Source organism: Apostichopus japonicus, chromosome 8 (genome assembly GCF_037975245.1).
Source record: "Apostichopus japonicus isolate 1M-3 chromosome 8, ASM3797524v1, whole genome shotgun sequence".
Lineage (NCBI taxonomy): Eukaryota > Metazoa > Echinodermata > Holothuroidea > Aspidochirotida > Stichopodidae > Apostichopus > Apostichopus japonicus.
The window spans coordinates 18,050,646-18,076,922 of NC_092568.1; the positions used below are offsets into that span (position 1 = coordinate 18,050,646).

At 37.7% G+C, this 26,277-nt stretch overlaps 1 protein-coding gene and 1 long non-coding RNA gene across 5 annotated transcripts in view; one reads left to right on the plus strand and one right to left on the minus strand.

Moving 5' to 3' along the window:
* The window catches only part of LOC139970832 (uncharacterized), an 87,275-nt gene that overhangs the window by 47,413 nt on the left and 13,585 nt on the right, over positions 1-26,277 (minus strand). For all 4 annotated transcript variants that reach the window (XM_071976856.1, XM_071976858.1, XM_071976859.1 and 1 more), the window contains exons 2-5: positions 17,911-19,651; positions 16,361-16,652; positions 13,589-13,743; positions 46-234 (exon numbers count right to left, since the gene is read on the minus strand). In XM_071976856.1, coding sequence (XP_071832957.1) covers positions 46-234; positions 13,589-13,743; positions 16,361-16,652; positions 17,911-19,176 — 1,902 coding nt within the window. In that variant the 5' untranslated portion in view covers positions 19,177-19,651. The remainder of the gene's footprint in view (positions 1-45; positions 235-13,588; positions 13,744-16,360; positions 16,653-17,910; positions 19,652-26,277) is intronic.
* On the plus strand, positions 242-12,929 carry LOC139970841 (uncharacterized). Its single transcript, XR_011794231.1, has 2 exons — positions 242-8,057; positions 8,174-12,929. It is a non-coding gene; the product is annotated as an uncharacterized lncRNA (long non-coding RNA).

The window sequence follows — 26,277 nt, forward strand, 5'->3', positions numbered from 1 at the left end:
ATTGCTTGTTAATAACATTAAGTAAACCACAAATCCAGGACCTACCCCTTGTTCATCTAGTTTGCATAGATGTTCCCTTGTCTTCTCAGAGTTATTAGCGACTTTGAGACAGGTCAACGGAAGATCAGGTACGACATATTCCAACACATCTCTGAGCGGCAGACCCCTGGACGTGTTATGTTTCGCACTGGACGGTATAGAATCTTCCATGATGTAGCCCCTCAATGTGTTAAGCTGAGGAAATATAACATATATATAAAGAACAATGCCATAGATCATAATGAGAGTCATATTACATTCCTCACAACGGTGGCCAAATATGAGGTGAACATGATCAATACAAAATTAACTTCCTGTCAATAGTTAAACATCCTTTTAAAACTTCCTTTAAGTTAAGTCAGCTACATTTGAATCTTCTAAAAGTACTTGTTTTAACTCAGGGATGGCGAATGAGGACGGCAAGTGAAGTGAGGAGAAGACCGAGAAAGTCCATCAGAGTTAACCTGAAAAACCTCCCAAAAATGAAACAGATGAATGATTGGTCTGCAAGTGCAGGTAAATTCTGGACTTTATTATCAAGAAAGTGAACTCCACAAAGTTGTCTCAATGGGAATCATTTAATATCGATTTGAGTGTATAACAAAGTCCAATATAGAGGAAAACCTTCCAGACACCTGAGTGGTAGAAATGAGGAGAGGGACTGACCGGCCAGTCGATAACAATGGTTACCACCAGGTCACTCTAGACATAAATAACTGAGGGAGGGTGCTAATGTTGTCAGGAGATAGGTAAAGGAAGAAATGGAGTAAATAGTTATAGGAGAGATGTTAGGGAGGAAGAGAAGTAAATAAGGGATAGGTAAGGCAGGAAGAAGTAAATAGTGAGGAGAAAGGTAAGGGAGAAAAAGAAGTAAATAGTTAAGGGAGAAAGGTAAGGAGTAAGAGAAGTAAGTAGGAGATAGGTAAGGCAGGAAGAAGTAAATAGTGAGGAGACAGGTAAGGGAGAAAAAGAAGTAAATAGTTATAGGAGAACGGCAAGGGAGGAAGAGAAGTAAATATTAGTTTAATTCTGTTTTTAAATGGTATCATCACAAATATTTCATATACTGTAGGAAGTTGGAACATTACCTTTAAGAAACAAATATTCACATAGCCTATGCCTTCAAGTTTCAATCATGTATGTTTAATTTAATACTGAAAGATACGATTTGATGCTTCATAATAGCTAACATAAACTCTACCAAGGATAATAACCAAACTTTATTTACACAGCACTGAAATCCACAGTTGCAATCAAAGTACTGTAATGGCTGTCCATCACAATGAAAACCATGTAAGTCAACAGACATCAACAAGGAAGTTGCAGGTACTGCAAGCATACATTACATACCTTGATGTCTTTACAGCCTGGTAAAAATATTTCCAGTTTTTAATTAAAGGGAAAGGAAGAGCCACACCTGCTCAAGAATGAAATGGATGTGAATTCTGTTTATTCCTTGAAATAAATGATGTTATCAAACATCTTTTCTTGCTGAAATTAACAAATTGGGACATATTCTGTGTGTCTTATCACAATCGCATAAAGCTGTCATATAGACTTTTACTATATAGTCTGTCAAATTCGTATTTCATAGCCAGGTCAAATTTTCTAAAACAAACTTCCCATATCTACTCTTCAACTGGGATCATCATAATACCTAGATACCTTTCCCTGAATAATTGGCCTTTCGGTCATGACAAAAGTATTACATCAGATCTATGAAATCATGGTAAATACAGTCAGTTCCACTTCCACCTATTAATATTTAATTGTTAACAGCATTTGTTCAGTAAAACTCTTTCAGTTTCTATGAAAACAATATCACCCAGCTACTGAAATGAAAATTGTAATATAATGTACATTACAGTACAACAATGTTTGCCTTTAAAACAACATGGTTTGATTGCTCTACAGTTCTAAACCAATTTTAAAGCAGGCAAACCATTTTTGTCCTGAAAGGGAGTAGTTAGAGTTGCCTTGTATGAAGGTTACAACTTTTAGTCACTAAATTCAAGCCTGGAATATTCAAGCATAATATCATCTCCCTCAATCAAACTAATGTAGTGTCATACAATACTGTTGATTTTCTGTTGTTGTTGGTATAAACAGGAGCATTCCTTTAAAAAATCTCACTAAATTTGGGGAAATGATGTGGCTTTAGAGAGAGTTTTTTTTGTAATTTTTTTTATAAATACAACTTGATCACCAACATCCCTCATAATGAAGTTCACTAGTTTGACAAGGCACAACCTTTCATTCCCAATAATGAAGAACGGTTTCCAACTTTTTCTGCTAATTTTCTTTTGTATCTCTCCTAATATTACTCAGATAGGAAGTGTTGTCTGGGTGACAAAATTTGCATAAACACAAACAGGTATCTGGTTACTATACTGTTTTAAGTCTATAAACATTGACTTTGACACAGAAACTAAAGTCTTCAGTCTGATCAATTGTAATCTTGTCTTGAATAATACTCCATCTAGGTTTAATACAAATTTCCACCAAATGCAAGGCTGCTTTAAAACTCATGCCATGGGATGCTGCGACATATTTGTAATTTCACAATGATATGTATGTCTCACGTTTTCACTGTAAACAAGAAAACATTGACGTTATTGAAACAATGTTAGTTGTACGTGGAGTTGTGGTTTCATTCGCTTCCTCTTTCCGTTAAAATGCCAGCAAAATGGTGATGCTACACTGTTTTGTTGGCGCTGTAAAAGTGGATAAAGGCGGTGGCATTTGAAGCAATGACGGTTAGTAATCGGGAGGTTCCGGGTTCGATACCCGGCCGGTTTATAGTAAGGTGGGGTTTTCATGCAAGTTAGATACTGCTCTGTATAGTATCTTCACAAGACACAAATTTATGAAAATTGCTTTATTGGAGGAATATGATTTGTAGATAGGTACACAGTACGTATCATTTTATAGAAAGACCAGAAAGCCAGTTAGCTTTGCGATTCCTTGCCATACAATTTGTTCAAAATTAAAATAACTATCTGACTAATGTAGAGCAAGTGAGTAATACATTTGTCCAAGAATTAAATGTTGACCGCAAATGACCTTTGACCTCCACCAATTTCAAAAGGGTTCTTGTACTCAACAAGCTGAATCTGCATACCATGTACAAAGTTCAACAAAGATGTACTTTTACCATTACCATCACATAGATTCTTTTTGCCTTCGGCAAGGAATCAAAAAGCAAAGAAGGAAGTTTAAGGAACTCTGAAGATATTAACAAAGAAAGTTAAAGCCAACTCATTCCTGAAATGAAACAAAAACAGAACTTACAGTACAGTACAGTAACAGTACACTACAGTACAGTACAGTACAGTAGTTTCCTATTTTTTCAAATAAAATTTTCTCCAAAGTTAAGCTGGTTTGGATATCAATTACAATGGACTCATATCTCTGTCAGTCTCCACACAATGAAAAAAAAAAGGTTAAAATAAATACTGATGTCTAGGAACAATATTAATTAAAAAAAAAGGAAGAAGCTGAATAGTTGAAACGAGTTCTGACACTTCTACCGTAGGTGTATAAGTACTTTCATTAGCCTTAACGAACATAGATTAATTTAAAACAAAAGGAAGCAAGACATGTTGATTTAGCTATTAAAGTCTGGTGTTGGCATGATCTAATCACTTCATCCCAAAATGTAACTATTTTACAGAATGTAATATTGCTTGCAATTAAAATTTGGGATATATTCACGTGAGGAATTTTCCACTACGTGTCGACATCACTTCTTAATTCAAAAGCTATCCCCTTGAGGAGCGCATAACTCCTGAAATTACCATAGTCGCCCTTACATTAGTAATACATGCTACAGTATGGAGCAATGAATAAAACCAGCAGTACACCCTACAGCTGACTGCTGTGTTGAACGTTGACCTTCAAATAATGAACATTGCATGTCGTGTTTGACAATGCAATAATCGAAGAGATACCCCATGAAGTTTTCCAATTTTTTTTCTTTAAAGAACTATTCCTAAATCAAACAAACATACTGCAGAAACTGGTGGGAATCCAACCTTAAAAGTTTACATTTGTTAAACTTAAAATATCCGGTTTCATTTTGTCTGTGTTTCTCTTCTCCAAAGGAGGTAAGACGGAGGACCTGTGGATAATTTTGTGTCTTGAATAACAAAATATGTGCACATAATCACATTCACATCTTTTCACACCAGTTTCAAATATATTTATTTCAAAGGGTGTGAAGACTCGCGCAAAAAGAAAAGTCTAATGCCGGTAATCTGACCTAGTTTCGAATGAGGTGCAACAGAAGTGTTAGACACCACCATCGATCCCAGAAAATACGCAAACAGCTTGCTACCTTCGGTAATTAGACACTAGTGTTCAGTCAGTACATACAGTGGCTGTCAATAACCACGGCACAGTGCACACACGATACGTGATGGACATCTCAGGTCAAGCTAAAGATAACAAGGTATCACGTTTCATTACTGTCTGCATTTTGTAGCGGCAAGCAACGGAAAGTTAACTTTTTTAGAGCGCGGCACACGATTTGGGGCAAGTCTTCAATGCCTTTAAACACATAACACAGTATATATGCTTCATTTTCATTCTCAGAAAGACAGCTGGGTGGAAAACGCTGGCGTTGGGGCTTCATAGAAAGAACTGAACAGTGTACAATAACAAAAAGTCTTGCACAATTAGACCATAATACAATATCACCCACCCACTGTTTTATTGACTGAATAGCAATTTGCAGTTTGTTACATATATATATATGAACTGTATAGCAATTTTACAACATCCATTGTTGTAGATAAAACTGATGCCACAATCCAAGATAATACATGTATGTATTATTTTTCAAGTACGGATGTGACTATTAAATCGTGTTACACAATCAGACTCAGCTGTCCGTTACAGCAATAGCTAATTACATTTTAGTCGCACCACTAGCTGTGCACAGTTATTTAATTTTGTCAATTCTGACTACAGGTATATACTGGCAGTTTCGACTAAACAGAACATACTGTTACAAGAACGGTAGTACTGCAACTTGAATAGATTATTCCTGGAGCCCTAATTTCACTGAATACTCACTCCTTTAAAAGTAGCACCAATTTTTGAGATGTCAATAAACCACCATACCATCCCAGCCAGTCTTTCTACACATCCCTGAAATCTTCACCTCAATTAAACTTTACATTTTGACCTGTTGACATTTCTCTGTACCAGTTAAAGACATGTTTGAACTTGCAATGGTCTACTGCAAGACATGGCATGCTGTATTAAGGCTCCAAACTATCTCAGTTATGTTGTTTTTATCTCCCTTTGTTTGTTGGGTTTGTTTTGTTTTTTTTGGCAGGGGCAACAGGCTGTGATAACAATTCTACAGAGAATACTACAATGACCGACCACACTCAACTGTAGTAAAACAATTTACTGGTAACTAGTACTGTTCAACAGTGTACCCGCACCTTATTCTACCTAAATGGATAAACTGTACACAAGCTGGCAAAAAGGCAAACTTTTGACCAGTACATGCATCAGAGCATCCTAAACCAATCTGAGATCAAATTCAAGGTTTGTAAAGATGATGCATAAATGGAATAAATCAAAACACAAATAGAAAATATGAACTGCAGTTTCATAACTATTCACACTGTGACCAGTACAAAGAGCAACAAAATATTTTTGTCCTAACACTACATACTATATACATCCAATAATGGCATCTTATGGACTGAGATAAATGAAGTTGAAATGTACATACATGCATACACGCATACATCCACACGTACACCTAACATATATACATAACCAAGCACATACATACAAACATACATACACCCACATATACAAACACACATACATGTACATCCTTACATACATACAGACATCCTTACATACATCCTTACATACATACTAAAGCTTTCACCTTGGTACACAATACCTGTAAATTTTCAATAACGTGTATTTGCAGAAATTAGGGCAAAGCGGTATCCGGCATCAACGTCAGATGTTCAAAAGAAAATTTGATTTCTTTTCAACACATTGGTTTCTGTCACATTAAGTGGCCTCGCAGTCCATATCGGTGTGAGCGATGTGCAGAATAAATTATATAAATGCACTAGTTTTATTGTTTTATTTCAGCATGATGTAATTATTCTATTGCTCATTGTACTGCCCCAAAATATGCTAGAAAGTGAAGTAATGGTCACTCATGTTAGTGTTGAACCTTTAGTCGCTACACTTTACCTTCCATTTTCCAGTGCCAGAACATTTTAGAGAATAATTTAGAAGCCAGGAAAAGAATACAATTGAATATAATTTTTTGCAATGAAAAATTGGAAACTAACGTTTAGATTAAATATTGATGTACTTGAAATTTATGCAAAAATTGTGTTATTTAATGCTTTTCAACTTGAAAATTTACCCTACTGTATATGTAGTACACCTTATATCATCAATTTTAATTCCTCCTTCTCTTTGCACTCACTCATAAATTCCAGCCCTTTCAAGTCTGTTCAGAACTACACAGGGCCTGCTACAAACATTTATAAGCTGATAAACTAAACTATGCAGTCCAACACAAGTGATAAAATGACAATAATTAAAATAAGACAACCTAGCTACACACTGTAATTACATTCCCAGATGGTTACTGCAGATGGCTTCCACTACATTCATAAAAATGTCACAGTGATAAATGACTACAGCAAAAAACAAATAGCATACAGTGCACATTAGCCCAGCAAAATAGTTTAACAGGATGACAAAAATGTTACTTAGATATGTTGATGACCATAAAAGGTCTTTATGTAGTTGTTATTAGTCCAAGTTATGTTTTTAATACCACTTTTAAGTTTTGAGAAATGACCCCTTTAAACAGAGCTGAGGCTCATCGGCTAAAATGACTGGACTACCTAGTCTAACAAAGAGACCATTTTAGGTCAGTTCCTCGCATACAGCAAATTTCATGCAGCAAATAAGATGTTTACAAAACATTCCAATTTGGTGTTGAATATCACATCCAAGGTTACCTTGCTGTTTATATGAAGAAACCTTTGTGGGAGAGATATTCCAATTTTTTAAACCATTGATTAACTAAATACCATTTAGACCTGCACTTAGAAGCTGATATCATCATCACTTTAATCTTTAAATGAGCAACCCTGAGAATTAGCATTTATTTCAAATCCCCAAAACTTACTGGTGTCCTAAAAACTATTAAATGTAAATGTAACCTAGAAACACCACTGGTGATGGAAGGGCTTACAGGCCACGCCTCCAGGCTTAGTAACACGGTCGAATAGCAACAAAAACGGAGGTATAGCACAACCGATACCCTTACAAAGCAATATAACGAAAACGAACGTAACATGAGAGCATTCGACATACATGCAGTCATGGGAAATGTAAAGGATACTTAGACAGTACTTTGCAAACAGTGACAGAACTTGCTTTCAGATGCAAGAAAATCCAAAACAATCACCAGAAAAACAGATTGCGATAGCAAAAATGTCGGAAATAATCCACTGGGAAAAAGTCTCATAGTTGACTTCTGAATGGATATTCGGAAGGAAGAGGAAGTGGGTGGTGCCCAGAGTGGGAGGGCATAAGCTTGCACGGTTTCGCGAAAACTTACAACCGGTTTTTCTCTAGCAAAAAACCGAATCTGGCTCAAAAACCGGTTTTTTCCCCCCTCCCGAATTGCATTGAAAACATCCAAATCTCGATCGCTAAGATGCGTATTTTTGAAGCTTTACCAACAGCGTGTTCAAGTATGTTCGTTCGCAGTAAATTGTTAAAAATAAGAAGAATAAATTCAAGAAATGTTACTGCCTTCTGACTCTCATTTTATAACCCACGTTAACTAAACTGAAGTAAATATGTCGAAAAGAAATAGGTTAGTAAAAAATTTTCTTAAAGTTTTAACATCACGTGCACCTATCTTTTGTCTTGTGTTTACTGTACTTCACGAAGTTCAAATTCGTGTTCAGAAAAAAATTATCACGTTCATGTTAAATGTTATATTATATGTTATATTTTCGGAGATGAGGGCCGAGCGTAAACCCCCCATTATGACCAATTGGAGATCGTAAACAAAAATGCCTTACAATATGATTGGTCCAATGAAGGTACCAAATTGCACGAGGTTCTAGCCATGTTCGCGGGTGGTATCTTGGCGGTAAAATAAATTTCTCTTCAAGGAGTGAAGAGAATTTACCGTCTACACTTTCAAGTACAAGTTGAAAAATATCCCTGGCAAAAGCGGGGATTAGGTCGGCAAAGAATATAAATTGTTAACGTTTAAGTTGGAAACATGTGTTCTTCAACGCAAACGAAACCAACTGAGAGACGCCTTGTCTGATAACTGATAAGAAGAAATGTTTAAAGGAAACTTACAAAGAAAATAAAATCTATTAGCATACAAAGGAGAATTGTCCCAACAGCAACATCTGTAATTTCCAGCCATGTATGCAACATTATTACTCCTTTAATATTCCTTGACTCAAGCCTGACGCCAGGTGTGTCTTGTGAATAATGGACTGTGATTGTTCTAATGTTACTTGTTGCATCTTAGTTGTTAAACTCAGAGCCCCCCCCCCCCCCCCGTGATTGTTCTAAAGTTACTTGTTGCATCTTAGTTGTTAAACTCAGAGCCCCCCCCCGTGATTGTTCATTGTTCTAATGTTACTTGTTGCATCTTAGTTGTTAAACTCCCAGAGCCCCCCCCCTCCTTCGACTGTACATGTCGTGTGGTATTGTGGATTGCGCAATGTACCTTTCAAGTTTTAACGTTCATTTTTTGAACACGAACTGTGATCAATGTGTTTGAAAAGATTTTCTCCATATCCTCTACTATTAAATTGAAGTTAAATAATAAGAAGAACACAAAGAGGACAAACACGTCGGATATAATTTATTTTCAACTGCATCTCGTCATTTGAGTGTGTACTTCTCACAACTACTAACGATGGCCACCAAGGTCAGTTCAATACTACAAGGTACCTAACTGATGCACGCATATAAGGGCTGCATAGCCTAATGTTAGGCCTAGCTATCCACCCTCAAGCACTGGTTATGGCGTGTGCCGATCGTAGCTGACAATGTCGTCTTTCAGAAAAGCTTTCTCTTGTTGCAATTTACTTTCATATTGCAAAAAGAACTGTAAATAGGAGAAACCAAAGTCAACAAACTTGGTTTTTTCCAGTATTTGCAATTCACATTTCGGTTTTTCCGGTTTTTTCGGTTTTTCGGTTTTCTTAAAATAAAAAATAGTACCGAAATTCGGTTGGAAAAAACCGGTTTCGGTACTAAAACCGGTTTACCGTGCAAGCCTAGGAGGGCACAATGCTAAAACGTTCCAATAGTGTAGTTTAGGTAGATACAAAAGTGCAGATGTTGAGGGGGAGACAGGTAAGAGCAGAGCCAAGTAAATTCTTGAAAACAGAAATAGCAATAGAAACATGACCACTACTGTAAGTCGCAAATGTTTCTCTTATTTTTCTGAAATTGTGATATATAAAGGACAAAATTTATTCTACCTAAAGTTGCCCAGGATGTGCTCAGGAATATTGAGTGCCGGGCGGATTTGTGCGGCAGTATGAACCACGTCCTTGGGGAGGGGTTTCTAAGAGGTGGGGGTCTCCCTCCCCATTGGAAACTTTTTGCAAACGAAATACATGCTTACATGGCAAAGATGGCAATCTTTTTTCCTATTGTGGTGCTAACATCTGTGCCAAGCATTTACCCATATTTTGGTAATTTTTTGGTAAAATGTGTTCCGGGCGGAAACGGGCGGAAACGTTTAATAAAACTGTTTGTGCTGAGTGGCATTCAGAACTGCTGGGAGCAGCCGCCCGTCATGCGCACATCTCTGGTCTGCTTTCATATGCATTATTTACAGTATGCTACCATGCTGCCAATGCCTGATGGGCTGGATAAAGTTGGTGGGATAAATGCAATGGACCGGAGATGGGAAAAACAATAGCATCAGCTGGGTTATTTATTTTTATCCAATTTTTATCCAAAATTGTTTTTATCCAGTTATATTATCCCAATGTTCTAACTTTTTAAAAGCAATCTCCATTCATATGTATATATATGTTTGTTTGCTTGCCTTAAATGACGACTAAACATTACAATTAATAATAAGCTTGGTAGTAAAATTGTACATTACAGTACATGACTCGTTAAAAAACACAAAATTGCAACAAAGAATTGATCAACTTTAATACAGTTTGCAACTAGACCATTTCAATATGCATTCAAATTCCACACATAATGTGTTCTATTTAGCAGAAATAATGGAAGGTAGGGTAATACACTCCCTCTTGACCCTAATCTGCATTCCACTAATTCTCCGAGTCGATAAGATTTATTCTACAAATGGGATTTGACCCGACTGATGATAAGTCAAAATCAATATCAAAAACCGAAAAATAAGCATCAACGATTCAGAAACACCGATATCGATGGATATGAAATCGAGCCGTGAGATATGTGGCCAGGTCACTCAAACAAAAGTAATAAATAAAAATATGTGTCAACAAATTTAGCTTGAACTGACAGGTTTCACGCCAACATCCAGGCAATTTCCCCCAAACTACAGGTCAGATCATTAACAATTATGTCAGTTTTATACCTGCCTTTTTCTTTTTGGCTTGGCTATTTTCCCGTTTCTTTTTTGTCTCTTTTTAACCATTGAAAATTGCTGAAAAATTGATTTTTTTTTTTGAGAACAAATATAATAGTCTGCAGATTTCAGTATGTTTCCCTTGTTTTGTCAAGCCAAATCATTCAAGGTAACAGTGCAGAGAACGACAGTAATTTTGACATGTATGCTAAGGAAACACAATTTTTAGTTTGCAAACAACCAGTCACTTGAGCTCCAGTTTAATCTCTTCCTTTTTGTTTGTTTTACTTTCTTTTTGCCCCTCTGTCTGTTTTTTTTTTTTTATTGTAACCTTTGAAAATTGCTGAATTGAGTTTTTCAGAACATATCTTCTGCAGATGTCTATTAACTTTTCCTTATTTTATTTTTTTATACCAAATCACTCAAGATAACAGTGCAGAGTACTACAGTAAGTTTGACATGTATGCTAGTAATATCACACACATTTCAATTGCAAACAGCCAGTCCATTGGTCTTCCTCTAAATGTGGACACACGGGCTCAACTTTCGAAAGAGCATAAAATCTATACAAAATACTTCCAATCTGAGGATCGCTTAACGCAGCACTGTAATGGGGTGTTGAGTAAGCTTCCTCCAGATGAACTACTCCAAAACACAGCTGAAAATCTTGCAAATAAGCGTGATTTCCCACAAATGGAATTTTCACCAGAATTGAGTAATATTCTTTACTTCGCACGAATGTTTTATTCGGAAGGAAAAGGTGATAGGTGTTGATCAGGGGGAAGGGTCAAAGGGGGGCGCAGTTCTGAAAACCTTACCAGTTAATAGGTTAACTAGATGGGAAAAGTGCAATAGTAGAGTCGAGGCAGGTAAGAGACAAGAGCAGTAGATGTTTTCGATACCAAAGAACATGCCCTTCCATTTGGGTTATTTACCAGTTAAATGCCAATGCAAAACATTTGTTGCTTGTAATAATTCAAAGAAAAAACTGTGTAGGAGAATGTGTAAAAGTAAGTTGGCCTGACGTTTCGATCCTAGCAGGATCTTTTTCAAAGGAAAAAACTAGTGGGAATTTGATTTTAGCCGGTTAGACATTTTTTTATGTACATGGCATACTTTTGCAAGTGGTTATTATTGTGCACTAGAAATTCCTGAATAATCTGAAGCTAGGTATTAATAGTATTGAGTCTCCACTTTCCTGGTCTGTAAATATAATAATTCAAGGAAAAAAAGTGGGAAATTGATTTTAGCCAGTAAGACATTTTTTTTTTTAATGTACTGGCATACTTTAGCAATTGGTTCAAATTGTGCACTAGAATTTCCTGAATAACCAGAAGCTAAGTATTAACACTATTTGGTCTCGTCTTTACCAGTCTGTAGATATTGATCATATCTAGACCTAGATCTAGCCTTGTCTGTATTACCATTGATTTTTACTACTTCCTCCACGTGATTCATAACCATGAAATTTTAAAGAACATGTTCTTTTGGACATATATATCAATTGCTGTCTTAAAACACCCTTTAGCTTAATTTCTGTAACCTTCAATTCTGCTGAAAATTTTCAAGAGGCTGGATTTGAAGACATGTCCAGGGAATCATTTAGCGTTAAAATATTGTGTAGCAGTTTAAAGCTCGTATAAAATGCTGTGGTTCCTTTGTACGGAAAAACGGCTATACATCTTTGCACTTTGATAGCAAATTGCCCATTTTTGCATAGCATTTTGCTACATGCCATACTGGATAAATGTTTCCCTGAGGACTGGTTGGGAATTTGTCCTTACTATATCATCTGAAGAGTCTACCAGGCCTTTTCAAACCAAAATTCCAAGAACAAAAAAAAAGCTTTTCCCATACAGTATCAAAAGTGCTACAAAGGAACTAACTTAACTCCTGGTCCACTAACCGCACTCGGTATGGCGATCGTGCCTTTTCTGTAGCTGCGCCTTCTCTTTGGAACAAACTCCCATTTCACGTTTGTGACTCTCCCTCCCTTTGTTTTTTGAGACAACTAAAAACAGTTCTGTTTGATTCCTAGTTCTTTGTTTTTCCTTGGTTTCTTTTGTCTCTCTCCTACTTTGTAAAGCGCTTTGAAATGCTGTATTAAGCGCTATATAAGGGTAATTTATTATTATTATTATTATTAATATACTGAATTATAACTTGTTTCGATAATCTTTCAAAGCCCATCAGGTAATCATTGACCTGTTTTTAGATGTACATGTCAGATTTGGGAGCACAGTTCTAACAGTGTTGGTGGTATCTCCAGTACTTCACGACAAACAAAATACAAAGAAACAATCTATGAAATAGCACTCAAATCATGAACACTGAATTATTCTCTGCATCGAAACGTAAAGACTTTATACAGGATGTGCCCAGTTGCCAGGGTAACAGTCAATTCTAGAAGGTAATCAGATGGCTATAGACATGGTAGAAGAAAAGGGTGTAGTCGATATGTGGGGACAGGTAAGTAAGGCATAAAGTAAATGGAATTGAAGTCAGGGTGATGCATGATTCATAGTGAGTTTCAACAAATTGTCTGAACCTAACCCCTTTTTTCTTGGGCTGTGGGAGGGAGGAGGGGGAGGGGGGAGGGAACAACCCTGCAAAAATGCACAACTTTATGTTACTCACATGTATACATTTTTCAATTTTGGAAAGGGAACTACTGACTGAGGTTGTTTACAACTTTAAATGGTTGGTCAAAAAAGGTTAAATCAACTATTTATTTTATAAATATATATGAATGAAACCTCCTTGCAAACTCAATGCATCTCAGCAGAAGCCACTCAGAACTAGCTTCTTTTCAACAGATCATATTTAAATAGATGGATGGATGGGCAGATAAACCAAGCCTTGGTCTCCTCTGCATGCCATTCCAATGACAACCAAGTTCAGTGTAAATGAAATCCCTGGGAAATTTCTTACCTCACTGGTTCTCAAAATAATTCTGTACAGGTAGCGAGCTGTAGAGTCCTTGCCATTGTCACTAAGTGGATTTTCGGGAGAGTTGAGCTTTTCCCTCCTTACGCTGAGTGCTACAGGCCCAAGGATGTTATCAATCCCAAAGTAATTTTGATGTTCTGCAGCAGGGAACAGAAAACATTTAAGAATGTGAGATAATCCAGTCAGATGGAATAGCTAGAGATTCCTCTTGTGATGAAAGGCAGAGTAACATCTTAGAATCACATTACAGGATCAGGAATTGTTTTTTAAAAGGATGTCCTTGCACCTGAAGTACATTTCAGAGGCAAGCCAATGACTTGAAATGTCTACATAAACTTTGGTGAATAATTTGGTAGCTTTCTGCCAGACAGTCTTTTTTTTTTTTTTTAAATCTGTATTTTAACTTGGATGACTAGTTTAATGACAATTTTATTAAGAGAAATCACTCTGCCTGTTCTTTTGACACTATTCATAATTTAGTTAAGCCATTTTAAAGCCTGGGTCACATCTGCGCGATTCAACACGCGATTCAACTCGCAACTAAAATCGCGCGAATGAGAAAAGTTGCTTCTGAGAAGTTGCGCTGATTAGGACATTGCTCTATTGCAAATCAACCCAAATCGACGGCGCAACTTTTATTGCGCAACAAGTTGATACCTGTGTCTAACTACGCGATTCAACTTTCAATTGTATTGCGAGTTGAATCGCGTGTTGAATCGCGCAGATGTGACCCGGGCTTTAGGTAAATAATCCATTCATAAGCTGTCGTTTTTGTCTTATGACAGCAGCATTCAGGATTTCTTTTAGCTTTAATGAAACATATTACATGGCATACACAACATTGGTACATGCCAGGAGGCACAAACTTGGCACATACTACAGGTAGAATCATATAAATACATGATCGCTCTACGTGTGAAACCCTGAGTAACAACTACTAGTGTTACACTAGTTTCAACTAATTCTCTCCTATACTTCGCTCTGTCCATCAGACATGCAGCACTTTGCGCAATGATAGACGCCAATCAAGCAAACGTATATATCTATATATATCTATATATATCTATATATATGTATATATCTATATACATCTATATATATATATATCTATATATATCTATCTATATCTATATATATATATCTATATATATATATATATATATATATATATATATTTGTACATACTGTAGTTGCGCATAGAGGCACACACAACAGCTGCACAGGCCACAAAGCCAACATTGCATACGGTAGGAGTCTAGGAGACATACACAAATATTGAGACATGACAATAGGAATAGTATACAACATTGGCACATATGATAAGATCTTAGCATATACTGTACAACAAAAGGCTCATACTCAGAGGCCATATATAACATTAACACATCATGAGCTACAAAGCCTTTAAACAACGGCAAATGCTAAGAGTCTTCTTACATGTACGACAATGAGAATTCAATGCATACTAAGAGCATAAGAGGCAAAACCAAACAATAGCACACACATGCAGGAATACGCATCATCCACAATACATACTACAAGGCACATGCCCTGATTTACATACAGTACAGTATATATGCTAGGAGGTACTGTATTGCTTTTTAATGAAATGCAAGTATACAACAATTGCAGTTTAATAGCTAAAAGGCATACATAACTTTGACACAAAGATCATTTTTTGGCATATATACAGCAAGTAAACCATGCTGAAGAGGCATACTGCACATTGTGCTATTGAGGCACACATGATTAACTGAAGGTAAAATGCTAAGAAACATATTTACTGTACACATCAGTGGCACATACAAAACAAAATGTGGTGCAACTTTAACAAGAGGTATTTACACATCACTGAAAAATGCTTTTGAAAAGGCACAAAACAACATTGATCACTATTGAACTACATCATAACATTCTCAAAACAGGAGTTTCATAGCCAAAGAGTATGAAATATTAATTATCAATGCAAATTGGACATTTCATTCATTTTATTGCTAAATTTCGTATTCCAGTTGGCTGGCAAGAATGCAACAATTGGTTTCATTTTCCTTACAATCTTCTTATTACCGCCCACTTTAAAATCGAAAGTGCTGTTTATTATTTTAGTCTCTTAACACGAATCATTGCAGAGGGTCGTATTTTTCATGGGAAAACCGGATGCACACCCTGGCCTCTACTTTTTACGTCCTTCTGGGCAAAAGGACAGTACAAGCAATCTAGATATTGATGTATAGGTAATATTTCATCAAAACACATTACAAATGGAAACATTAATATTCTCATGGCACCTCACAAGTACACTACCTTTTAATCAGAAAACTACCTTGTACATTCACACATTTTTTCCACATGCGACAAAGTGCTACATACTTAAGTGAACTATAAACACAAGACTTATTATGTCAAGGCTGTGCATACACTGACTGTTATTTTTATGAGTACAGTTCCCATATATCTCTTTCTGTATACATACAAACACGCTTCGTCCGATACAATACGGTGTACATTGTTCCTGTGAGTATCTCTATTACCCTTCAATTACCGGTGCAAATGAGAAAAACACTACTAAAGAAGAGCAATGGTCGGTGACGTGAGAATCAAAAATCCTATTATGACATTATTGGAGAATCCATAAGTGTAAGGCAAAGGTGGAATAGAATTACATATGATGATAGGTTTAGGCTGCCAGAGTGTGTGCAACTGAATAAATTTTTATTTTTGATGTTCTTTTTACCAGCTCAAATTTATTCTTACCGTGTTTCTCAAAGTACTGTCTGTAGTACAAGGCACCGTGATCGACCAACTCTAGGATGGGTCCTTTCGGATTGTTAGCGATCCCTCGACCGTCTCCGATTCTCTCTAAGATTACACGGTGCTTAAATTTCCTCATGACTTTGGTATTGAGTGTTCCCATCTTTGAAAGACTAACCCTCGGCTCGGCCTCTTCGCCTAACTCATTCCGGAAGAAGGGACAACTTAGGAGAAGGTCGTTGCTGCGACCATCCCCTAGATCTTGTTCTTCAGCCGTGAGATCTTCAATACTTCCCTAGAAAGAATAAAAAAAAGAGGAAGGAACAAAGTGGTTTTCAATTCCTGTTTATTCTCTTCTTTCTTTTTCTTTGTTTTTTTAAATTTTGCTCAAAAAAAAAGATGAAGTAAGAGTACTGAGAAGACGTTGGTTTTGGCAAACCAACATCAAGGAGTTCAAAAAGCAAACTTTGTTCTGTACTTTTTGCAAAGGTGCTGCCATTAAATGAAAGACTTACCTCTCTGCGACCCTCTTCCCCCCCCCCTTTTCTCTCCCGTCTCTCCCTTCACCAAAAGAAATGATATGTAGAAAATGGTGCTACACTTATTCCATTTCACTAGTGTACAACTTCATCAAAGGAATGCAGTTCTAGAGATGCAAAACTTGTGTACAGTACTTGCTGTTTCAGAAGAGCATAATTTCTTTATGCAACTTCACACATTAACCTTGGTAACCTTTTTACTAGATTTAGGCATTCAAACTTTAACAACGGTACATTTTACCAAAATATCTGTGAAAATCAATGCACAAAAGTCATGAAAGAGACCATGTTGAGAGCTGAGGCATATATGTTCCTATTGACCTTCTTGCATGTCATGACTACCTCAAAACTTACAGGTTTGGGTACTTGCAAATGACCATACTTACCTGTATCCTTTACATCAGCACTCTGATTTACCTAACCTATAACAACTAGTAAAATTCTTGCACTACATCCCCTCCCCCCCCTTCCTCCTCCAATGACCCTTCAAAAACTTTCAAGCAAATCAGTAAGGAGCATTGTTTCCGAATGGTTCAAAATCCAGTCCAGAAAAAAAACATTGCTATCTGTGTTGGAATGGTTGATTTGGAAGAGGGCAATGACTCGAAGAGAGTCATTGGGGGCTTAGTGCAAGAATAATACCAGTTGCTATAGGCGAGGTACCTACGTAGGATAACATATTTAATGGAGACAGGTAAGGGAGGGAAGGAAAGAAGAAAATACAAAAAAGACCACTCCGGAGCTATCCGCATGCAGTTAAATCCTCCATGAAGTCCACTTCTACATGAGACAGATACAAACAATTTCACATCCAAGTTCACCATATTAAATTGTATATTATGTGCACACTGCATACTGATATTTCCATGAACTAACCTGTTAAAGTAAGTTTCTGTCACCTGTACCTACATACCACTTTTCTTTCTCATGATCTACATTATATCACAGCTTATATCATATGATCAAGCAATGTCATTTTCAAACGAAACGCAAATTAGAGATTGGCATACTCACTGATGGAGTGTTTGGTTGTTGTCTGGAGGAAGCAGCAGAGGCCCCAGTCAGGGTACTTCTCTTCCTCTCGGGGTTCTGGACGATCCTTATTATATCGGGAAGGTCAAAATAGACACTCTGTACATCGTAATGTAAGAAAGCTCTTCTCTTGACACCCTCCTCTATCCTAGCCTCCAGCAGATCGTCGTCCATTCTGCCTTCGGGAGTCTTCGCCCCGGAGTCGCCCTTGGTGCTCCGCAGTCTCCGTAACAAGGAGACCTCGGCGCCGGAGTAAGTCTTGGACCGGTTCTTCTTCTCTCTCTTGCTGGGCATCCTCCTGTGTAACCTAGGGCTGGCATTCCCCTTCTCTGAAACTTTATTATCTTCTTTGGCGTAATCACTTTTGTTGGATGACATTGTATTTGTTCTCTCATCCTCAGTGCCATTTGTCAGCTTTCCCTGCAAGAGTTTGTCAAAATGTGGGGGAGCGGGGCTTCTTTGGTCGGTTTCCGTCCTGAAATCTTGAACCATTTGGAAGAAGCTATCACCCCCGATACTGTGCACATCTATAGACGATGTACTGCCAAAGTCCCTGACAACATTCACAGGGGCATCTTGCCTCTTATCTAATGAGGAATTGCTAAAACTTCTCCGGATCTGCTTCGCCTGGAGTTCTTTTTGCCTTTCGCTATTTTCGAACCGTTTCAAGTTTTCGGTCGTGAGCGCAGCCGTTTTGGCAGTCTGCCCCTGTATCATCACACCCTTGGCAGAGACAAAGTGCCGATGATCTGGACTGGTGTTATGCCTCCTGTGTGGTTGATGTTGGGGTGACCTCTTCTCAGAAGGCTCCCCCTCCCTCCAATAGAGATCCGACCGCTCTCTGGCCAGCTTTCTCGTTTCCGCTTCCAGTCGCTGCCTTTCGTAACCGTCCATTTTCGCATCCACTTGATCCATCCCAATCTGGTTATCCAAGTAATCTACTTGTACCGGCTTTGCGCGAAACTGTCCAGTAGGCGGCCTTCCTTCCGTGTCGACCAGCTCCCATTCTTTGCTGGTATGTCCATTGTCTTTTTTCATTGTCACTGCCACCCTGAACGATGGTTCTCCGCCCTCCGCTCTCTGAGGACGAGAGAAGTCCCCCTGGGGCCTTCGACTGTCCCCGGGGGTAAGGTTCCCATTGGTCTCTCTATCACTGTGCTGGTACTCAGTCATTCTATCAGGGAAGTCATTTTTCATTTGGGTCCTATACACATAGTCCCTATGAGCATTGCGGTTTACAGCCGCCATAATAGCTCTAGGCCACCTTTTGCTTTCACCGGAAGCAGAACCTCCGGTAACAATGGCTATTGGCGACTATCTTCCCTATTCACTTCCTGTTTCCAGAGATCGATCACCACCACAGGTCAAATCAAACCCCCCCACAATACTGCTTTTTGTCTCTTTCACATTTCTCCATACCATTGACTCATGCTCAGTTGCTGAGTAAAACCAACCAGATTATTTCCTATTTTATATGTCGCCTGTACTTTCGTAGTATAGTTCACATTTTCAACAAAAAAGACTGCTTCATAATAATCTCATGATTATATTTTTTCAGCTATGACAAAAAAGAAAATGCTTAAAGCCAAAAGAATTTCTCGTATCCTATAACAACATGCTGTCAATATCTTCGGATTAAAAAGGAGAAGCGTAGAAAGGCGCTAAATCTTCATGAAGCTGCACAGGCTTGTCTTTTTCTTCAGAAAGAAGATACTGAAGGAATCTGAAATGAGATAAGAAAATGAAAAAAAGGCATAAGATGAAGTAAATCAATTTATGGGGATTTTAACCTTTTTTATGTATTGGATTTACAGTATATACATCTGCTACCTCCCAACTATTAATTTGAACAACTGACTTCAACCCCCCCCCCCCCCCCATTCCAGTTATTACTTTTTCTCATTCCTTTCTTTCACACATTATCACTATTCTGTCAAAGTTAAACTTTCCTTCAGCAGTGGCCCAAGATTCAGGAGAACTGTCTGGTTAAATGCTCTGTCTGTCACAACACAGTAATTAATTTACTATCCTGGATAGAGTTGATTTTGTATATCTTCAGTTTTAAAGCTGGATTTTACAATGGAACTGAGAGACACCTTGTGGTCATTTGCATTTGAATCCTCTTAATAAGCAACTTCAGTCCCAGAAAAAGAAAATTTCCGACCACAAATTTATTTCACTTCCAAACCTTGTCTTAAATGTACAGAAAGTCTGATTCATCACATCACATGCAATTTTGGTGGAATGAGTGACTACAGTGGATTAGTATCTCTCCAATATAAAATCTGTCCAGTGTGGTAATTTAAATTCACTTCAGGTTGGACAAGATTCAAATTAAAATGCAAACTTCAGCGTCAAAACTTTAACCCCCCCCCTCGGCCCGATCCCCCACAGCTTCTTATCTCTGTTGTTAAAAATCAGAATTAATAAATTCCCAGAATAAGAGAGTGCCACCTGATGATATCAGCTATTTCTCTGTACAAAGTTAGTATGATTAGTACAGTGCTTCCACCACTCTTCTCAGCATGACCTCCACACTGGAGTACCTCTCTCTGGTACACTGTACAAAACAAATGGGAAATATGTATCCAGTGTACCAATCACTACAGATTCACTCACTGTACAGTAGTAGTGAGTTGTACTGAATGATTCATCATCATACAGTAAAGTCAATGATGGCTTTATTGGGCATTTTATATGCCATTGGGTTCTGTAGTGGTTTAGCTTGGCAAACTCAGTGACCCCATATTGTTTTAGGATACTCTTAGAAAGAGTCAGATCTGTGTAAATGCTGAATATTTTTTTTACAACACTGCTCTTTTTTTCACTTTGAAACAGGCCAAAACTAGCCAAAGTTATGTTTGATTGTATTTGTTTCTTTCTTCTGGAAAATTGTAACATAATTCGGAACGATGAAAGATATTGAAAGATGTATACAGCATATCGTTTCTCTTTCCCCCAACAGACACGCACGCATAGACAGGCACGCAATGAGCTAATACACTCTGATGGCTTGTAAGTTGTGTTTCACTTTCTTAAGAATCCAAAAGGTCAGGAGCAATAAAATGAAATTAAAATGTTGGGTAATAGCAATTAGATATTTCATTAATGACTCCTATTATGACTTTTATACAGTTTTCCATGGTGCTATCTTCTTTCTCATTCCTACCCCCTTTTTTGACTTCCAAGTGCAGATTATGAGTCACCATTCTGCCAAAAACAAAAACACTGCCACTAAGAGGACTTTAAGAGGTGTACAGTAAGGTATGTTATTCCGCCAAGTTGTGACAGCACACTCGTAAATTTTAAGAGATGACCTGGTAGGCTGGTAGGGAATAATATTAGCAATCGCAAAAGAAATGTTACTGAGTGACATCAGTCGATATTTCACGTCACCTGTCCTCCCTATATCTTTTCTTTCTTGGAAGACCCATAAAACACACTTTCTATGTACCCCAGTACTGCACAATCCCTTGGCAGGATATATGTCTAGGAAAAAGTGGTTGAAAAGGATACCTTACAGGAAGTAAACACATTAACAGTTTCATCACCATCACTATCGGTCGGTTATCTTTACAGACTGATGGTAGATCTTCGACAAATAATAACATCCTTTCCAGTGTGGGAGTCCTATCTTCTAACAAGGATGTGATATTTTCAAGAAAATCCCAGATCTCAGAAGCTCAACAGGAAAGTCAATGCAGAGTCAGCTAATCTGTATGTCTGTCTGTCTGTGTAAATTGTACCCTTCCATTTCATTTAGAAATTTGGAAAGAGTCCAATTGTTTCATAACTACAAACAGAAATGAGCAAATTAAGCAATATATATGTTAACTTTGTTTGACACCAAGAGATGGTATATTGTTACATCCTGAAGGATAGAAAAAATAGCTTGAACTGTTAGGATCTATTAGCTTTTTAAATATTCTTGTCACTCTGACTTAACCGTGTAATATATTCAAACATGAAACTGGAAGTCATCTTGAATATAAAACAGTTCTGTGAGATTTGAACAGATAGGATATCTGAGTTGAAAAGAAACGTTCTAAGCATTTCGGATGGTAGAATGAGAAGATCATTGAATGGGAATGTCACAGACAAGGGCGGCGGAAGCACTTTTAATCTGGGGGGGGCACCGACATCAAAGGGCACTTTTCAGAAATTCGATTGAACTGATGCAGCCTTATATTTAGTACCCTTTATAACTCTTATTGTATTATCTTATTTGCATATACACATCACTCCATCAACGCCCCCCCCCCCTCAAGGAAAATATGCATACTAGCACTGCAATATCCAATGTGCAAATTGGGAAACAAGGAACAAGTTTTCTTTTGAGACAAAATGAGGTGAAATCATGCTAGTTGCCAATGTAGGAATCTTCCGATTAAGAGTTTATTTCTTGTTATTATCTTAACAAATTTTCCATTCGAAATAGCTTTGAGTTTGACCCACAGAAATTCATTGAAAGTCAGGGCGTAGCCAGGATTTGCAAAGTTGTATGCACGACTATCTGAGAGGAGCGCCACCATCGGTTGGCGCGGAGCGCAAAAGAAAATTTTTGGTTTTACAAACCCCTCAAATGACCGGAAACGGCCCTTCCCGAGTGTTCATTCTGGTTCCCTGGCCTCTTGCTAACTTCAGACACCTCAATTTTTATGTAGAAAAAGGGCACATTTTTAATCTGAGGAAAAGTGGGGGGGCACGTGCCCCCTGTGCCCCCCCGGTTCCGCCGCCCTTGGTCACAGAGGGCTTGAAAGGCTAACATGGTTACTAGTTAACTTTAGGTACTAGGTACAGGAGTGTTCAGGTTGTGAGGAGACAGGTGTTTGTGTAGTGAAGTTAATGTAGGACAATATAACTAAGAGATCTACCGGGTTACAACCTATAGGCTCCTAATTATCAAGCTACAAACTGTTTGGACACAGAATGTGTCCCACAAATTTAAACTAATATTTTGTATAAATTTACAAATCTTTGACATGTTAAACACCTAATTTCATCGAATGTCCTCCCCACTGTAATTTTGGTGAGAGATCTTAAATAGCAAATGTTCTTCAGATCTCATATATTCATTTCTAGGTGGAGTATGACAACACCAGATTGTAGTAAATTCTACTCAAAATGCAACTTCAAGACAAGAACTTCTCACCAAATGTTGAATGATCTCCAAAAATATGTAATCATGTTACAGTGTATCAATGACTTGAAGTGAGATGGATAAAAAAGTTTGGAAAAAAAGTTTGAAACTATCAGAATAAATAACAGAACTACTACTGAAAGTAGAATTATACTCCCCCACCATCACCCCCACCCCTCACCTCCTTGGCACGAGGCTTTCTACAAAAGCTGTATGTATGCAACTTTGGTACCTTACTGCACAGTGTGCACTGAATTTCTTAGTATGTATACAAGTCCTTGATGACTTGGCATTGATTGTGTAGAGTGCTGTACCATAACAGCAGACTTTTTCTTCAAACATTTTTCAAAATTTTGATTGGTTAATCTGGCTGCTAATAACAGCGTCAGACCCCATCAAAAACTACTCTATCACAAGTAACAAAATAATTATGACTTTATGGCTTATTATTTATTATTAATATTGTTATTGTTTCTTTTTAATTGCACAATTTCATGGTAACATTCATTAAGCTACTCCTCATTTTTAATGTCACGATTTGCCATGAAGTTAGTATTTTCGGGGCAGTCCCTTGTGAAGCTTTGGCAAAAAGAGCTGGTTTACTTCTTACAGTGAGACAGGTCACACGAGGATACACCACAACTTTCACCTTACATTTCCGATAAACAAGTTAAAATGACAGACAAACTTTCTAGAATTACAGTACTTTTGTCAAAGAAAGAGTTTACTGCATGTCAATACAAATTTCCTTGAAGTCGATACAAAAGGCTCAGTTACTTTCACTTATGTTTTTACTTCAAACCTTGATTCCATTGTTGGTTCCATTACTTTCATATCTGGTAAATGAAATAAACTATGGTCGACCCCAGCTCTAGAAAATGTAAAACTTGCGAGAGCCATACGTAAGTTATACTGAAATCGACTAAGCCTTGTAGGTTATTTCCGTAACATTAGGCTACGCAGGCCTAGCCTATCAGCCTGAGTGACTAGTCTTACAGAGATCCACAAATCTTGGATAGAACTGTAGTGTAGAGTTATAGACATTTTATGTGGTGTACATGTATGACACTGTTCATGATCAATCATGTTGGGTTGCAAGAGTTCTTGGGTAGTGAAAAATGATATTTGTAATCGTTTCCGATCACTTCCAGAGACAGAGGCCAAGCCCAGGGTATACAGCATGTACATTGCTGCAAAATAAATTTGAGCATGCGGTATGCCCACATGCACAGTATAGTACTGCATACTCGATTTACTCCAAGTACAGTAGCTTGTCATACGTGCGTGCGCCTGTGAGGTAGAAAGCAAGCGTGGTCGCAGCCACCAGGGTCTGTACTCTGTAGTACTGTGTACAAAATAATTGATGCTGTACGTAACCATTCGTGCATATGTACAATATGCACATACAGCTAAAGTGTAGGACTTTCCCCTCATTACAGAACGTACCAAGATGTTATTTATTTCTTACATTGTTTCTAACATAAATGGAGGGCGATACCAACAAGAATTTTCCAATTGTTGACCACTTACGGCAAATAAGCTAGTCATCTGTCAGACAACCTAAGCAAGGTTTTAGGTTGTCTGACATGATTTTTGGTCTCGGCGGCCCTGTGTAGTTATAATTTGTTTCAAACTCGTGTAGATTTAGAACCAGGAACTTTAGTCTACGTTGTACAGTTCTGTTTAAGATAGCTTGTTATTGAATCATTGGGAGTAGTGTGCGATAAATACAGAGTAAGCAGTACTTGTAGCAGCCAGGCATATCCACACTCACTATCAGAGGAAACTAGTTTTGAAAAAAAACAAATTTGTAAAAGTGATATCAGAGAAGTTCATGATTATATTTCTTTTTATTTGAAACTTCTATATAAATGCTGATCAAGGTTCCAAACCACATGCTCGCACACATGACCCAGACTCAAACATAAAAGGAGCTCTACTGATATGGTGCCCCAATTGTTTAATACCTCTAATTTTAATGTAAAAGTTAGAGGGCCTGACGTTGCCTACCAGGATCAGAGGCTAACAGAGGCTAATAGAGGCTAACAGAAGCTAACTGGAAAAACAACTAAGAACGTACAGCACTGAGAGACACAGATGGACAGACAGTTACATTGGACACATTTATGAGCATTGCATAAAGAAAAGTACACCGTACAACAAAGGAGAGAGGGGTAAGACGAAAGGAAAGAGCGATGAGAAGATTAAGGGCTTTAGAGATAAACTGTGAGGGGTGCAACAAAGGATAGTTAATTTGTAATGGATGTGAAGAGGAAGAAAGGGGGGAATTAGTAACGAAACCGGTTAATGTGGATAGAAAAGATGATAGAGGCTGGATTTAGGCTGGAGGATGGACAGGTAAGAAGGGAGACAGGAGAAGGGAGGGATCGAAGTTTAACAGCCTCTCATTTTAGTCAGTTATCAAACCATTCAAGTTGATACGGAAACAGTGTGTCCCCCACATACGGTAGTTACTGTTATGAACCTTAACTATACCACTTGCGACTAAAACAAAGAGATTGTCTTCGGGGTACTTGCATCATCAGTTGTATTTAATTACAGTCAACATTAAAGTACCAGCAGTGCAAGCCAAGTTCACAGTTTTTTCTACAAGCTGTATTCGTTGTCAGTACACATGGTCGTTTCATTACATATTTGAAATTCAGTGAGTTCTCCCTTCCAGCTCAAGTAAGATTTTACACAAATTTTTAATGGAATGCAGATCAACTAGCCTTAAAATTCTTGACATATATTCAAAAAGCTATTTCCTGGAGGTAATTTCTAATCTGCCCTCCACGGGGTTCCACCCCACTGATACTGGTCACTAATGCATAATTCACTCAGAAGCATCTCCATCACAAGATGCTTCTCAATCATTAGACTCAAAAACCAACACAATATTCAATAACAAAAATTCCATTGGGCCCTTGAATTATAAATCTACGGTGAACTTGTTCTTAGCATGCGTGAAACAATAGTAAAACCAGATCTGATTCATCATTCTGTGCAGTTTTAGAAATTACTTAAACTACATAGCTACCAGCAACTTAGGTACTTCACCATGTCGTACAATACGAGGGAGCTGTCCTTCAGCTTCCTACTGTAGCTGTTCCGAGATGAAAAATTATTTACAAACTGCCATTACAGCTATTATAGCAGACTACACACAAAACAAAAAAAACTTCCATGGGGATACTGAAAGTCTATAA